General features: G+C 43.4%; 1 protein-coding gene across 2 annotated transcripts in view; it reads left to right on the forward strand.

Moving 5' to 3' along the window:
- LOC311107820 (glutamate receptor 2) overlaps window positions 1-17,022 on the forward strand; it is a gene marked incomplete at both ends in the record, with an annotated part of 70,920 nt that overhangs the window by 49,000 nt on the left and 4,898 nt on the right. For both annotated transcript variants that reach the window (XM_084150377.1, XM_084150378.1), the window contains 8 exons: window positions 10,136-10,332; window positions 12,976-13,029; window positions 13,548-13,706; window positions 14,011-14,178; window positions 14,521-14,625; window positions 15,094-15,201; window positions 15,735-15,941; window positions 16,098-16,465. In XM_084150377.1, the coding sequence (XP_084006503.1) occupies window positions 10,136-10,332; window positions 12,976-13,029; window positions 13,548-13,706; window positions 14,011-14,178; window positions 14,521-14,625; window positions 15,094-15,201; window positions 15,735-15,941; window positions 16,098-16,465 (1,366 nt within the window). The remainder of the gene's footprint in view (window positions 1-10,135; window positions 10,333-12,975; window positions 13,030-13,547; window positions 13,707-14,010; window positions 14,179-14,520; window positions 14,626-15,093; window positions 15,202-15,734; window positions 15,942-16,097; window positions 16,466-17,022) is intronic.

Genomic DNA, 17,022 nt, shown 5'->3' on the forward strand with positions numbered 1-17,022 from the left:
TGGTAATCCATGTTTCCGTCAGCGCCAAGAAGTCAAGGGACTGGAGGGTAGCATAGGCTGAGATGAACTCTGCCTTGTTGGCAGCAGAACGGCAGTTCCAGAGGCTGCCTGAGACCTGGAACTCCACGTTGGTGGTGCGTGCAGGGACCACCAGGTTAGAGAGGCAGCAGCCACGCGGTGTGAGGCGTTTGTATAGCTTGTGCGGAGAGGAGAGAACAGTGATAGACAGAGGCATAGTTGACAGGCTGCAGAAAATGGCTACAATAATGCAAAGGAGATCGGAATGAAATGAACTAAACATCTGGGAAAGGAGAGAGCGGGGCCTCCCTCACTACAACACCCAAATATAACTCTCCCAACTTCCACCTCAGAAACTATAATTGTTGTAAACTACAGCGGTTCAATGTTTTCTAGGAATAGACTAACTTAGTTTATTCAGCTAGCTAACTAGGTACAGTATTCTTCCGTGAAAATCGTCCAGGGCACCTAGTCATAAGACGCCACAGCCAGCTAGCATGCCGGATATTAACGTCATAGTCAACATAGCTACTAGAACTAAAGCATTAGTAAACCTACTACAATCATGCAGTACAGTGTACAGTCAGCAAGGAGTTTAGCAGTTACACCAGTGGGCCCCGGTGGCAATAAATATATAAAACCAAAAGCTTACCTTGACTTGGAAGAGTTCCAGTGTTGGATAGCCATAGCCAGCTAGCTAACATGGCATCCCTCTCTGTTTGAGCCAGGTGTTTGTGCAGGCAAACTAGCTAGCTGCATTCACTAGCTAAGTAGGTGAAAGTGAAAGTGAAAAAAATATACAACTAAATATAGCTTGCGTTCTCTCTCTCTCTTGCATTTTCTTCATTTTTTAAGATATTCATTTGTTCAAAACTGTTCAACTATTATCTTTCTCTCTCTTTTAGTCAACTACTCGCCACATTTTATGCACTGCCGTACTAGCTAGCTGTAGCTTATGCTTTCAGTACTAGATTCATTCTCTGATCATTTGATTGGGTGGGCAACATATCAGTTCATGCTGCAAAAGCTCTAATAGGTTGCAGGCTGTCCTCTGGAAGTTGTCATAATTACTGTGTAAGTCTATGGAAGGGGGTGAGAACCATGAGCCTCCTAGGTTTTGTATTGAAGTCAATGTACCCAGAGGAGGACCGAAACTAGCTGACCTCTGGCTACATCATGGTGCCTACCCATTTGTGTCTATTAGGGGGGGGGGGGTCTGATGGGTTGGTGGGTCCTGTCTTGTCTGTCCTGCCTGTTGTCGGGGTCTGAAGAGGGATGTTCTCTGAGGGGATGGCCAGCTCTCTCATGAGTTGTTCATTGTCCCATCTCAGCTTTCTCACTCTCCCCCCTTCCTCCTGCTGGGCTGTTTTTCCCTCCTGTTGGAGTTTTGTCACCACAGTCCAGAGTGCAGACACTTCTCTCTCCCTCTTCAGCTCTCCAGGTCTGCTTGAGGGGGTGTTGTTGTGCTGGTCTGTTGGTAACTGTGCTGTCTGGTACTCTCTCTCTGTCTGTCTATCTCTCTCTTTCTCTCTCTCACGCTCTCTATCTCTCTCTCACTCTCTCTCTCTCGAACACAGCTGGCAAATCTGGGTTGTCACAGAAGGTCCAATTACCATTATGTACTGGAGAATGAGGATTCTATGGCGACAATGCTAGTTACAGTGGAATGTGTGATAGCATTGACTACATTGAATAGGGCTCAAGAGAATGTCCATGGTCTCAGAAGGTCCAATTAGCATGTGCTAATCCTTCAGTGCTAGTTGTAGTGGAATGTTGTGCTAGGGTGAGCTACATAAAATGAGTCTAACAGAATGTTTTATTGAGAATGCTAATGCTATTATGCTAGTCCCTGGTTAATGAGCTCTCTCTGGCTTGCCCCCTTGTGCATATTTCATCATCACATTGCTCTGCCTAATTAGGTCAGATAGATCCACACTCATTCCCATGGCAACCGATGTGCAGTGCGTTCACTGGTGCGGTGGCTCGTTGGTGTATGTGGATTGGTGTTTGTTTTTAGAGTCTGTGTGCATGTGTCTGTGCTTGCATGCATCTGTCTGTCTGTCTGTGTGTGTGTGTGTGTATGTGTGTGTTGTCATTAGATATAATGAATCCCATAGGTACATTGGGTCCAATTACTAAACCTACGCCTCTACTGACTTTCTCAATATTCCTTTGAAAGCGATACTGTCAAGGCTACAATGGAATTTGGAGGGACATTTAAGAAAGAGCAGTGAGGGTTAGGTAAATTACCAATATATCATTATTATTACACATTTATGGGGGGTTATTTGGTATACTGTAGGTCTTGTCCAGGTTTATGTTGCTGTAAATAATGTCTTCTCAGTCCCCTGGGGAAATAAAGGTTCAATATATATGAAATGTGCTCCCAATACCATTTTAGAATGTGCCAAGGTACTGAGGAGATGCTACTAACATGTTGATGTTGATGATCTTGACAGTCACACAAGAGACTTATAATGCAGTCAGTCAAATTATTACTGTCTCATGCGTCCTACCAGGAAGAGTTTGTACCGGATACATCAGTGTTAGGCTCAAAGTGGGTGCTTAGCTAATTATCCAATTGAGAAAAGTGGTAGCTTGATTGCTGCTATCCTGATAATTGACTGCCACTTTAAAAAAGTATTGAGGCTTCCCCTGAATTTCAAATGGACCCTATCCCCTCCTCCCTAGCCCCTACTTCCTAGCCCCTCCTTCTTAGCCCCTCCTCCCTAGCTCCTCCTCCCTAGCTCCTCCTCCCTAGCCCCACCTGTAGATCTGAAGGGGTTTAATGGGAGCAATATGGTGGAAATTATATCAAGCCTATCAAAAGGTAAAGGTCAAGCAAGTACCATATTGCCTATAACTACCCAATCCCTTCAGATCTCCTAGTGTCTATGGCGTCCATTTAGATTAGATCTAGATCTGATCTGGGAAACAGCTGTAAAGATTTGACTTGATGTAAGACTAACTTTGATGATGATATACACAGATTGTACCACCAATATCTTATCCACCCCTTGAGTATTTTGATTTTGACTAAGCTACAGCTGGAATTCTTTGAAAGTTGGGGATAATCCTCGGTCCGCAGTGTTGCACAATGAAAGATAAGAGTTGTGTGTAAAATTGAGGTTTATAATTAAGTGCATTTTGTTTCCTATCTCCCTATGGTTGCCTGGGGCATTAACCCTTTTTCATGGGGTTAAATTAAGGTTAAATGTCTTGTTTTGTTGACCACATTTCATCATTGTTCAAATGGATGGGATATGATTGGCCCCGAGCTCAACAACAACCGATGGTGTATGTTTGAACTATACAGTGTATGTTTCCAAACCACGTTGATGAGAAACAATAAGGAGTGACACCTCCAATACAGAATTACTGTAACATTCAGAATGAACCCGCAAAGCACTTTCCCTTTTTATTTATTTTATTTATTTCACCTTTATTTAACCAGGTAAGCCAGTTGAGAACAACAACACAGAGTTACATATGGGGTAAACAAAGCATAAAGTCAAAAATACAACAGAAAATATATATAGAGTGTGTGCGAATGTAGTAAGTTATGGAGGTAAGGCAATGAATAGGCCATAGTGCAAAATAGTTACAATTTTGTATTAACACTGGAATTATAGACGTGCAAAAGATGATGTGCAAATAGAGATACGGGGGTGCAAATTAGCAAAATAAATAACAATCTGGGGATGAGGTAGTTGGGTGGGCTAAATTCAGAATGGCTGTGTACAGGTGCAATGATCGGAAAGCTGCTCTGACAACTGACGCCTAAAGTTAGTGAGGGAGATAAGAGTCTCCAGCTTCAGAGATTTTTGCAATTCGTTCCAGTCATTAGCTGCAGAGAACTGGAAGGAATGGCGGCCAAAGGAGGTGTTGGCTTTGGGGATGACCAGTGAGATATACCTGCTGGAGCGCAGACTACGGGTGGGTGTTGCTATGGTAACCAGTGAGCTAGTATAAGACAGGGATTTGCCTAGCAGTGATTTATAGATGACCTGGAGCCAGTGGGTTTGGCGACGAATATGTAGTGAGGGCCAGCCAACAAGAGCGTACAGGTCACAATGGTGGGTAGTATATGGGGCTTTGGTGATAAAACGGATGGCACTGTGATAGACTACATCCAATTTGCTGAGTAGAGTGTTGGAGGCTATTTTGTAAATGACATCGCCGAAGTCAAGGATCGGTAGGATAGTCAGTTTTACGAGGGCATGTTTGGCAGCATGAGTGAAGGAGGCTTTGTTGCGAAATAGGAAGCCGATTCTAGATCTAACTTTTGATTGGAGATGCTTAATGTGAGTCTGGAAGGAGAGTTTACAGTCTAACCAGACACCTAGGGATTTGTAGTTGTCCACATACTCTAGGTCAGACCCGCCGAGAGTAGTGATTCTAGTCGGGTGGGCGGGTGCAAGCAGTGTTTGGTTGAAGAGCATGCATTTAGTTTTACCAGTGTTTAAGAGCAGTTGGAGGCTACGGAAGGAGTGTTGTATGGCGTTGAAGCTCGTTTGGAGGTTTGTTAACACAGTGTCCAATGAAGGGCCAGATGTATACAAAATGGTGTCGTCCGCATAGAGGTGGATCCGAGCGTCACCAGCAGCAAGAGCGACATCATTGATATACACAGAGAATAGAGTCAGCCCGAGATTTGAACCCTGTGGCACCCCCATAGAGATGGCCAGAGGTCCAGACAACAGGCCCTCCGATTTGACACATTGAACTCTATCTGAGAAGTAGTTGGTGAACCAGGCGAGGCAGTCATTAGAGAAACCAAGGCTATTTAGTCTGCCAATAAGAATGCGGTGGTTGACAGAGTCGAAAGCCTTGGCCAGGTCGATGAAGACGGCTGCGCAGTACTGCCTTTTATCGATCGCGGTTATAATATCGTTTAGGACCTTGAGCGTGGCTGAGGTGCACCCATGACCAGCTCGGAAACCGGATTGCATAGCGGAGAAGGTACGGTGGGATTCGAAATGGTCGGCGATCTGTTTGTTAACTTGGCTTTCAAATACTTTTGAAAGGCAGGGCGGGATGGATATAGGTCTGTAACAGTTTGGATCTAGAGTGTCACCCCCTTTGAAGAGGGGGATGACCGCGGCAGCTTTCCAATCTCTGGGGATCTCAGACGTTATGAAAGAGAGGTTGAACAGTCTAGTAATAGGGGTTGCGACAAAGGGTCCAGATTGTCTAGCCCAGCTGATTTGTAGGGGTCCAGATTTTTCAGCTCTTTCAGAACATCAGCTGTCTGAATTTGTGTGAAGGCGATTTATCGCTGGTGACAGTGTTTCTTAGCCTCAGTGCAGTGGGCAGTTGGGAGGAGGTGCTCTTATTTTCCATGGACTTTACAGTGTCCCAAAACGTTTTGGAGTTAGTGCTACAGGATGCAAATTTCTGTTTGAAAAAGCTAGCCTTTGCTTTCCTAACTGATTGTGTATATTGGTTCTTGACTTCCCTGAAAAGTTGCATATCGCGGGGACTGTTCGATGCTAATGCAGTACGCCACAGGATGTTTTTGTGCTGGTCAAGGGCAGTCAAGTCTGAGGAGAACCAGGGGCTATATCTGTTCTTAGTTCTGAATTTTTTGAATGAGGCATGCTTATTTAAGATTGAGAGGAAAGCACTTTTAAAGAACAACCAGGCATCCTCTACTGACGGAATGAGGTCAATATCCATCCAGGATACCCGGGCCAGTTCAATTAGAAAGGCCTGCTCGCTAAAGTGTTTTAGGGAGCTTTTGACAGTGATGAGGGGTGGACGTTTGACCGCGGACTCATTACGGACACAGGCAATAAGGCAGTGATCGCTGAGATCCTGGTTGAAGACAGCGGAGGTGTATTTAGAGGGTAAATTTGTCAGGATAATATCTATGAGGGTGCCCATGTTTACAGATTTAGGGTTTTGCCTGGTAGGTTCGTTGATAATTTGTGTGAGATTGAGGGTATCTAGTTTAGATTGTAGGTTGGCCGGGGTGTTAAGCATAACCCAGTTTAGGTCACCAAGCAGTACGAACTCCGAGGATAGATGGGGGGCAATCAGTTCACATATGGTGTCCAGGGCACAGCTTGGGGCTGAGGGGGGTCTGTAACAAGCGGCAACAGTGAGAGACTTATTTCTGGAAAGGTGGATTTTTAGAAGTAGAAGCTCGAACTGTTTGGACACAGACCTGGATAGTACGATAGAGCTCTACAGGCTATCTCTACAGTAGATTGCAACCCCACCCCCTTTGGCAGTTCTATCGAAACGGAAAATGTTGTAGTTGGGGATGGAAATTTCTGAATTTTTGGTGGCCTTCCTAAGCCAGGATTCAGACACTGCTAGAACATCAGGGTTGGCGGAGTGTGCTAACGCAGTGAATAACTCAAACTTAGGGAGGAGGCTTTGGATGTTAACGTGCAAGAAACCAAGGCTTTTACGGTTACAGAAGTCAACAAATGATAACGCCTGGGGAGTAGGAGTGATACTGGGGGCTACAGGGCCTGGGTTAACCTCTACATCACCAGAGGAACAGAGGAGGAGTAGAATAAGGATACGGCTAAAGGCTTTAAGTACTGGTCTTCTAGTGCGTTGGGTACAGAGAACAAAAGGGGCAGATTTCCGGGCGTTGTAGAATAGATACAGGGCATTATGTACAGACAAGGATATGGAAGGATATGAGTACAGTGGAGGTAAACCTAAGCGTTGGGAAACGATGAAAGAAATAGCATCACTGGAGGCACCGATTGAGTCGGTCTCTGCGTGTATGGGGGGTGGGACAAAGGAGCTATCTAAGGCAGGTTGAGCTGGGCTGGGGGATCTACAGTGAAATAGTACAATAAGAAATAACCGAAACAGCAATAAGCAAGGCATATTGACATGGGAGAGAGGCATAAAGCAATCACAGGTGTTATTCGAGAGAGCTAAGACAACAGCTGGTAATGGCGACAAAGTTTGGGCTGAGGCTAAACATAAACAGGATGCGGTACCGTATAAAGGAACAGTCCAGCAGGCATCAGCTGTATAGCTGAGTTATCATAAGGTCCGGTGAACAGCAATAGGAGACTTCGGAGGTAGTTCGGGGGCTGCTACAGCACTGGCGAGCAAGAGGCCACGGCTTGCGTGTGCTAGCGGGCCGGGGCTAGCAGATGGATCTTCGTGGTCGACGTCGTAACGGGAAGTCTGTTGAAACCACATCAGACGATTTCGTTGGCAGATCAGTCGTGTTGGATCGGCGGGGCTCCATGTCAACACCAGGAGGTCCCGTCCGGTTGACAGAGAGGTAGATAGCCGGGAGATGGGCCTGGCTCAAGGCTAGCTCAAGGCTGATTAGCCAACAACAACATCCTTTTGGTTGCAGCTAGCTAGTTGCGATGATCCGGTGTTAAAGGTCCAGTGATTCAGTGATTCCGGCAGAAAAAACTATATGTTCTGGGTCGATAATGCGCTGTGCAGACAGTGCAGACTGGCTGATAATAGTCCAGGCTAGAGCTGGCTGGTAGGTAGTGCAGGCCAAGGACAATGGTGGAAAACCGCTAAAGGTGGCTAATAGCAAGTAGCTTGTTAGCTGGCTACTCCCGTCCGGTAGACAGAGAGGTAGATAGCCGGGATATGGGCCTGGCTCGAGGCTAGCTCAAGGCTAACTGGTGCTTGCTTCGGGGGCAGTGGTGATTAGCCAACAGCAACACCCATTCGGTTGTGGCTAGCTAGTTGCGATCCGGTGTTAATGTCCAGTGATTCAGTTATTCCGGCAGAAAATCCGATGTTCTGGGTGAAAACCGCTAATGGTGGCTAATAGCAAGTAGCTAATTAGCTGGCTGGCTAGTTTCAGCTGGAGATTCTAGATAAAAGGTAAGTCAATAATAGAATCCGTTCCACATTGAGTGAGGCGGGTTGCAGGAAAGTATATTTTGTAGAAGGATGAAAAGTGTGATAGGGAAATATGTACGAAAAATACAAAAAAATACACAAAAAAACAGGCTATTTACACGAACACACAACAAAGAACACGACCGCACTGCTACGCCATCTTGGATAGTGATTTATCTGCATGCAATTGAATTGGGGCTTTAGTCTAGAGAGAGAGGTAATGCAAGTATAGGTTCACACCTTGAGTACAATGTTTTATATTCTGACTGAACTTAAAGTGTGGTTAATTCTATCGACAATGGATTGAATCTTGAATTAGACTCAAGATAGATGTTCTGGACGTGTCTGTGTGTTTTGGCTCTTCTCCCAGCCTTTGCCCCCCCTGTGGGTGAGAGACAGCTTCTCTGACAGCCTCTGACTGTCCTTCAGCCTCACCACCCCTCCTCTCCCAGGGTGCTAGCTGTCTCCACAGCCCGTCTGTCAGCCACCCACTACCTGCCATGATGGAGGGAAGCTGCATGGGAAATCAGCCCAGCTCGATGCCCAAAATGAAGGAGAAACCCCATTGGTCTATTGTTTTTATTGGTTGGTGATGTTTTTGTTGATATTAAGAATGGCATTCAAGGCTGGCACGATGTGGAATGATATGAATATTGTTCACAGAAATGTTCATTACCGGTATGGTATGGTGTTTCAAATTCACTTACAGTATGTTACCTGTAGATATACTGTAGTATTGGGTGATCTGTGTCCAAAGTACAATACAGGCCAGGGTTTGAGGAGAAAGAAGGACATTGATACTCTAAGGTGTAAAAACAGTGGCACTGTGAAGACAGTAGAGCTGCAGTCATGTAAAACAAAGGGAAAAACACAATGAACACAATAAGTATTGACCCAATACTTGACCTATAAGTATGCAGTGAGTATAGAATTAAATCATCCTGTCTATAACGATTTTTCTACATGATTTCTCTAAATTTTTATTGGAAATATTTGTTTGAATCCCAACTGTAAAATATTGCATATATCACTTATTTACATTTTGTGGGCTTTGAATCGTTATTCAAGGTGTTCAGTTCCAACCGAAGGGAATTCTAACAGGGTTCTCTAGCATTCACGTTATCAATGTAGTGTCGGAATCTGTTTATTGACGATGCTTAGGGTTTGTGAATAGCTTTGAAGGTTTCTAAACGGCAGTAATATAGTAAAGCTACTGTATGGTGTGATGATTCCTGACTATCCCAGGAAGAGACAAATATTTCCTAACGACATAAAAGCATGAAAATGCTTCTCACATGTAATGCTGAATCAGAACATTAAATAAACATGCATCACAAAGGATGAACCAAATCCTTTCCACTCTGTGAAGATGTTTTCTAAAATACAGTATGTTTCAATTTTACCCAACGCATAGGCCTAATAACTTACAATATTGACCATTAGCCGGCATTTTCTCGTTGCCTCACAACATGTTGAGCGGAGCTTAAATCAGAGCAAATTCCAATTATCTTCTTTAATAGGCATCGGAGAAACAGTCAACCTTAACTGAGTCATAATGACCCTGCAGTAATCATGACTTACAGTGTGTTCTGAGGAAAATGCTTGCCTCCATCTACTATCTTCACAACCCCCCCCCCCCCATCTTACCTTCATGAACAGTGCTGCCCAGTCGAATCAAATCAATTAGCTGTAATTCACCAACTAGGATGAAACACTCACCCCCTTTAATATCAAATCATGCTTCAACTGCCCTCTATGGAGGTTGAGATCAATATACACTACTCTTTTGTACGGTCATTAAACAAGGTGGGACACAAGTGGAATGGGAACATTAGAGTTGATGTAACAATTAACTTAAGCCTTGGCCAACTTTTCGTAGAGCATTGTACAGAAAGAATGGGGCAGAGGTAAAATGATTAAATGGGGCAGAGGTAATTGTACACAGAAGTAATTCTTACAGTATGATGAACTGGACTGTGTGGGTCTTTTAGGCAGACAGTGTGGTAGTAGAACTGTGTGTTACCTTTCACCACAAATGTTGGTTGATGTTGGTTCTTCTAATGTCATATATCCATCTGTTTGCATGGATATAAACCCTACAATGCTGTATTCATGGGTCAGGTTCATTAGAACACACCATAGCGCAACATAAAACAAAAACAAGCATTTCTTATTGGAGTAGTTCAAATAGTGCCTTCTCGTTTCATTCAGTTTCAGAGCATTTTTTTCCGCTTCGTGCCGAATTAACACGACCCTGTTGTCTGTCCAGGTTTGACCACGCTGCAGGTGGTGCTGGACATGGCTGCGGAGAGGAAGTGGCAGGTGACGGCCATTAACGTGGGCAACCTGAAGGACGAGAGGAAAGACGAGGCCTACCGCTCCCTCTTCCAAGACCTGGAGAACAAGAAGGAGAGACGGGTCATCCTTGACTGTGAACAGGACAAAGTCCGAGACATTATGGAGCAGGTACAAGCTCAGTGTGTGTAATGCAGCGAGTGAGATGTTGTTGGTGTGTGTTTGGTTTTACGAGCTTTGTGGGGACCAGAAGTCCTCACAAGGATAGTAAAACAAGGAATATTCATACAAGTGGGGACAAGACTATTTTAGGCTTAGGGGTTAGGTTTATGGTTACAATTAGGGTTAGGATTAGAATTAGGGGTTAGGGATTAGGTTTAGGGTTAGGGGTTTGGGGTTTGGGGTTAAGGTTATGTTAAGGGTTAGGGTTAGGTTTAGGGTTAGGGAAATTTGGATTTTGAATGGGAATCAATTGTTTGGTCCCCACAAATCAAACGTGTGTCTGTGTGTCACCTGCTTATGTGTGTGTGCATCCTTGCCTGCACACTATTCACATCTACCCACCAAGTGGACTGAGGCCTTGCAACAATCCCTCTAATTGTTATGTTAGACTACAACAACAGAATTAAAAGGCATAGAGATTCACATAAACAGGTTATTTATAAACCTTCCCATAGACCGTGGGATAGTCCATTGATAAGTATTTAAAGCAGGCAGACGTTTGTTTAACCAATGCCCATATTCGCCCCGCTGCTGCATGGTAGAGGTTTTATCTGAGAGAAACAGAATCCAACCTGGTCACACTCTCCTGCCAAAGGAAGTCACTTAAAATGCATTTTTATTCAAATGATTCTTCAAATCTCTATATGTAACTGGATTTCTAAGTGGAGGTGTTACTCATGTGGTGGGATTAGCTGCAGGTGTGTCAGTTGAGGTAGTTACTAAAATGGCTTTTGAGGTAGTTACTGAAATGGGCTTCCTGTTTTGGTTTCAGTAGTGACAAGGGATAACACTGGCAGGTGGCAGTGGGTTATGACTTTTAATCGAAACAATTGATAAGGCTGTGAATGTCATACATGCTACAGGTATAATGTGGAAATATGATAGTGCTGAGCATTTAACAGAAATTGTGGTTTTTTTTTGTTTTTTAACAACTAATTGACCGATATTTGTTCAATGATTTACCAACGTCGGCTCAATTATTAGAATTCCGTTTTTTCTGTGAGCTCAGTGCGCAGTTTCTCTAGAGATAAATCAGATCCGGCCTGAACTGTGCGATGTAGTAGGGAGTTGTAGTTTCCTACAGGCCAATATTCTACATAGTGCAAACAATGTGGTAATTAACTACAAAGACCATAATCCATTGCGTGCCTACTTGTCTGGTCGGTGTGGGCAGAGATCTGTATATAATGACGAGATGCTCAAGTCTCCGCCCTAACAATGGGAGTTGTTGTTCCAAAAGAAGGAAGTCAGGCAGCAAGCTTAGTTCCAAAATAAGCCATAGATACGCATTGGGCTCATTTTGGACAGATTTTGGCGAGAGTGAAACCTCTCGCATCGCCTCTTCCTCTCTGGTGTGTAGAGGGAGAGAAGAGACAAAGAACGCGTGATCGAGAGGGATAGAGAGCAGTTGCTTTTCCCTACCTGAAAATACATGATGTAAGTGATTGATAGTTGGTATTCAGCAGTCATAAAAATATGCCTTATTTACTTTAAGGAACTACTAAAATAGTGGTTTAGTCAGACAGCATAGGCAGCAGCTCTAGATGATGAGATGATGACTTGGAATGAAATAATAAAGTAATCAAATAAAACTAATGTAAAATACACAACAACAACAATATTTTATTAAAGTAAAGTAATGTGAATAAAGGATGGTTAATATGTGCAGTAATAGGCATCAACTACCATCGTGGGACTTTTATAAATTGTTTTATTCTGTGTTATTACAGCATTCAATCCACATAATGCATTGTGCATTTAATGTCTCCAAAAAAATCGAAAACCGTGATTATTTTTTTAGAATCGAACAGAAACCGAACCGACCTCAAAAAGCACTAATCGCTCCGCCATAAAATATGACAATGGATGTTTTTTTTGTGTTTGGTAGATTAAGAGTTATAACTCCACTGAAGTATACCATTTTCATTCTCAAACATGACTGCTGTACCATGAGGAATATGATTACTTGGAGACTGTCTTGTTTGGTTTACACATCATTATGGTCAGTGGTGTAAAGTACTTAAGTAAAAATATTACTACTTAAGTACCTTTTGGGTGTATTTGTACTTTACTTTACTAATGTTATTTTTGACAACTTTTACTTTTATTTCACTACATTCCTAAAGAAAATAATGTACTTTTTACTTCATACATTTCCCCCACATTTTGAATGCTTAGCAGGACAGGAAAATGGTCCAATTCACACACTTATCAAGAGAACATCCCTGGTCATCCCTACTACCTGATCTGGCGGATTCACTAAACACAAATGCTTCGTTTGTAAATTATGTCTGAGTGTTGTAGTGTGCCCCTGGCTATCCGTAAATTAAAGAAACAAGAAAATGGTGCTGTCTGGTTTGCTTAATATAAGGAATTTGAAATGATTCCTACTTACATTTACTTTTGATAGTTAGTATATTTAAAAACCAAATACTTTTAGACTTTTACTCAAATAATATTTTACTGGGTGACTTTCACTTTTACTTGAGTCATTTTCTATTAACATATCTTTACTTTTAGTATGACAATTGGATACTTTTTCCACCACTGATTATGGTTCTGTTCTGTTTCCCTATCTGATGTTGCCCCCAGGTCATCACCATTGGCAGACATGTGAAAGGCTACCACTACATCATTGCAAATTTGGTAAGTTTTCAGACCTCTGTTAACCAGCGGAGGAATTGGAATCTCAGGAAGAACAAAGCGACTTGTAAAATAATTTATCAAGCTCAATGCATAGTGATAAGACATTGAGAACACAGAGTGATTGTCTTCCAATTGAACCCCCTACGTATTACCCAATTAGTTAGCTTAATCTATTAAATCATTCCTTTCCCGTTTTGTTTTTCCGCTAACATTTCGAGAAATTGGGACTTTAAGGTTCTATCTGCAAAAAGATGATTCTGAGATAATTGGCTTTAAAGTTCCAAACCCTCATTGGTGTCAAAAATGTTTATCTATTATTATTATTTTGAACTTAATAACATCAATTGGGGTATTTAGAGTACTACATAGGTAGATAATATTGAACAGAACAAGGCTATGTCAATAACTCAATTTTGACAAAAATGTAGATACAATCGTATAGTCCCAAGCTCTTTATTTGTATGATGGCAAACATTTCCATTTTATCTCCTCGTTTGATTTCCTTGTTTTAATTTCAGGGTTTCGTGGATGGGGACCTCTCCAAAATCCAATATGGCGGAGCCAACGTGTCAGGTTTCCAGATTGTGGATTTCGATGACCCGTTGGTATCCAAATTTGACCAGAGGTGGGAGGCTCTGGAGGAGAAGGAATACCCTGGTGCCGACAGTAAGATTAGGGTGAGTAGATATCCACATGGGGGTTTGGTTGAGAGGCACTCAGCTAGCATTCCTCTGTCTCCGGGGAGCTGTGAGGTGTCTGCCGATTAAAAATGTTCCTCCCCCATTCTCACTCACGCATACTGTGCACATACTGTGCGCGTGCAAACCCAGGAACACAGCCGCATGCACACACACACAGACACGCACAATAACATGTCCTCACAACCCCACTCACACACACACCACCTCTTCCTCCCCCTCCCCTGTGTCCCCATATCCCCCCCACACACTCACACACCCTTCCCCCTCTGTTCTATTGCAGTACACGTCTGCGTTGACCTATGACTCGGTGCAGGTGATGACGGAGGCCTTCCGCTACCTGCACAAGCAGCGCATTGACATCGCCAGGAAGGGCAACAACGGTGACTGTCTGGCCAACCCCGCCGTGCCCTGGGCGCAGGGAGTGGAGATCGAGCGTGCACTAAAACAGGTGATAGCATGGGGTTGCCGTGGCAACAGCTGGCTAGCTATACCACACACACATACACACACAGACACACACAGAGACTGAAGTATAAGGACATACACACTCACACACACACACACGCACACACACACAAACAAACGCACGCATATTCTCCCCTGAGCTAACAGTGACAATAGTCTGCCCACACACTCTCAGGATTTCTCCCCTGAGCCTCCAGCTTCAGAGCTTAGACAAGGCAATGTGAATCCAAATATGTGTGGAGAAAGTTAATTGGTTTTGTCTATGACAGAGGTATTTAATTGTGGCGTCTTGCAATTCTGACGCTGTGCTTTTGTGTCCTTTTAGGTTCGTGTGGACGGCCTCACAGGGAACATTCAGTTCGATCAACATGGCAAACGAGTCAACTACTCAGTTAATATCATGGAGCTGAAAAATAATGGTCCTGTGAAGGTATGCTAGTGTTTCTGAATATGAATATGGCTAGAACATGTCAGAATCTTAATAGACAGTCTTTAATGTGTTGGTCTGTGATGGAACAAGACAACAGCACATCAGCACTGAACCATCAGAACAAAGATCTAAAGTCACAACATTGGATGGAATTGGCCTACAGAAATCAACCATTTTTTGCATAGAGAGAAGTTTCCCGAACCAAGAGAAGAAATGACAGAGAATTTATAACATGGCTGTGTAGATGCTTCAGTCCGTTTCCACCATGTGAATCAACAACTCTGTCTACCGTTTCATGGCTATGTAGATGCTTCATTCCGTTTCCACCATGTGAATCAACAACTCTGTCTACCGTCACATGGCTGTGTAGATGCTTCAGTCCATTTCCACCATGTGAATCAACAGCTCTGTCTACCGTCTCATGACATTATGGCATTGTTCATTCACTATTCATTATTTCCTCCACAGATTGGATATTGGAACGAAGTTGACAAAATGGCTGTCACAAAATCAGATGTGTTCCCGAATGACACAACCGGGATGGAAAACAAAACTGTCATTGTGACCACAATCTTGGTAATGACTTATCATTGACTCTATTCATACCAAATTACTTTTGAATACACACCAATTGGATATAATTTCCTTAGATTAGTTTCTCACTCAGTAATTGTTACTAGTCCATAGAATAATGTTTTTACGGCATTACAGTGTCCATATTGACACTGAGGCTGTCCTAAGATGGACACCGTACAACGTACACAGACCAACCCATAGTTGTCTAGGGGCTCTATTCACTCCGATTTGCGGAAGTTCAGCTTTACAGCATGATTGAAATTTAAAGGCAGCATTCCTGCTTTAGCAGAGACTGCATTCACAGTAAATGCTGCATATGTCGGCTCAATCGGAAATTACCTTAACATTTCTATCACGGAATCTGTAACGCTTCAGCTTTCCATATTAAATAGAGCTCTAAGTCTATTACAACATAAAGTTTGTGATGAACTATTCATTCATCTGTCTCTGTACAAAGCTAGCATGTATACCATGATGTAAAGCCCAAAGGCAAGCCTACTGGACTGAACAGTATTTGTCATTTTCTCCCTCAGGAAGCCCCATATGTAATGCTTAAGAAGAATGCTGACCTTTTTCTAGACAATGAAAGATACGAGGGCTACTGTGTAGATCTGGCCGCTGAAATAGCCAAGCACTGCGGCTTCAAATACCAGCTTAAAATTGTGGGGGATGGAAAATACGGAGCCCGAGACGCTGAGACCAAGATCTGGAACGGAATGGTGGGAGAGCTCGTCTATGGGGTAAGAAAAGAGATACATGGATCTTCTAATACTGATCGCATCCAATGACCTGCTGTATACAATCTATTGAAACATTCCCAGTAGTTCCCTTTAAACACAACTAAACCCCACCCTGTTTCCCTAGAACAATATGCTCCTTCCTCCTCTCTAACCCAGAAAGCTGATATAGCCGTGGCACCGTTGACCATCACCCTCGTCCGAGAAGAAGTCATTGACTTCTCCAAGCCCTTCATGTCCTTGGGGATCTCCATCATGATCAAGAAGCCCCAGAAGTCTAAACCTGGAGTCTTCTCTTTCCTGGACCCTCTGGCCTACGAGATCTGGATGTGCATCGTGTTTGCCTACATCGGTGTGAGCGTGGTGCTCTTCCTGGTCAGCCGATTCAGCCCATACGAGTGGCACACAGAGGAGTACGAGGATGGCCAGATCCAGACTAATGAATCGACCAACGAGTTTGGGATATTCAACAGTCTCTGGTTCTCCCTCGGCGCCTTCATGAGACAGGGCTGTGACATCTCGCCAAGGTGGGTCTCAAACTGCCTCCTGATTGTACGTTGTTAGGCTGGCTCACTGTGATTTACTAGTATTCTTACATTGATCTTCTGGCTGAAATTTACCAACCTGGCAACTCATACTACAACGGCCATCTAATCATCCTTCCTTCCTCTTCTCCCATGTAACTATTCCCCAGGTTGTTGCATTAAATGGCAATTTATTCTCAATCATCTTACCCTGTAAAATAACGAGATAAAGATATACATTAACGATATCTCTACAAACTTAATCTCAGGACATGACACTTTGATTCACTTCCTGTAGAATCCTGGCAGTCCATGCAGCATATTACTTAAACAGACTAGAAATACCATAGTCCCAGTCATATTAGTGCTCGGCGTATAGCGATTTAATGAGGTGCGAGTGCAGCAGATTATGTTAAACAGGCTCCGACTTTGTACCAGAGAGTGGACAGTCAGTCACATGAATTCTGGGAGATTTGTCATCAACCCTCCTCCTACATCTCCACTCCCCCAGTCATGTTGAGTCAGGAAAGATAAGCTGTGGTGTCAATGTGTAGCTATTC

The sequence above is a fragment of the Coregonus lavaretus genome (genome assembly GCF_964263955.1).
Source record: "Coregonus lavaretus genome assembly, chromosome: 32".
In the NCBI taxonomy this organism is placed as follows: domain Eukaryota; kingdom Metazoa; phylum Chordata; class Actinopteri; order Salmoniformes; family Salmonidae; genus Coregonus; species Coregonus lavaretus.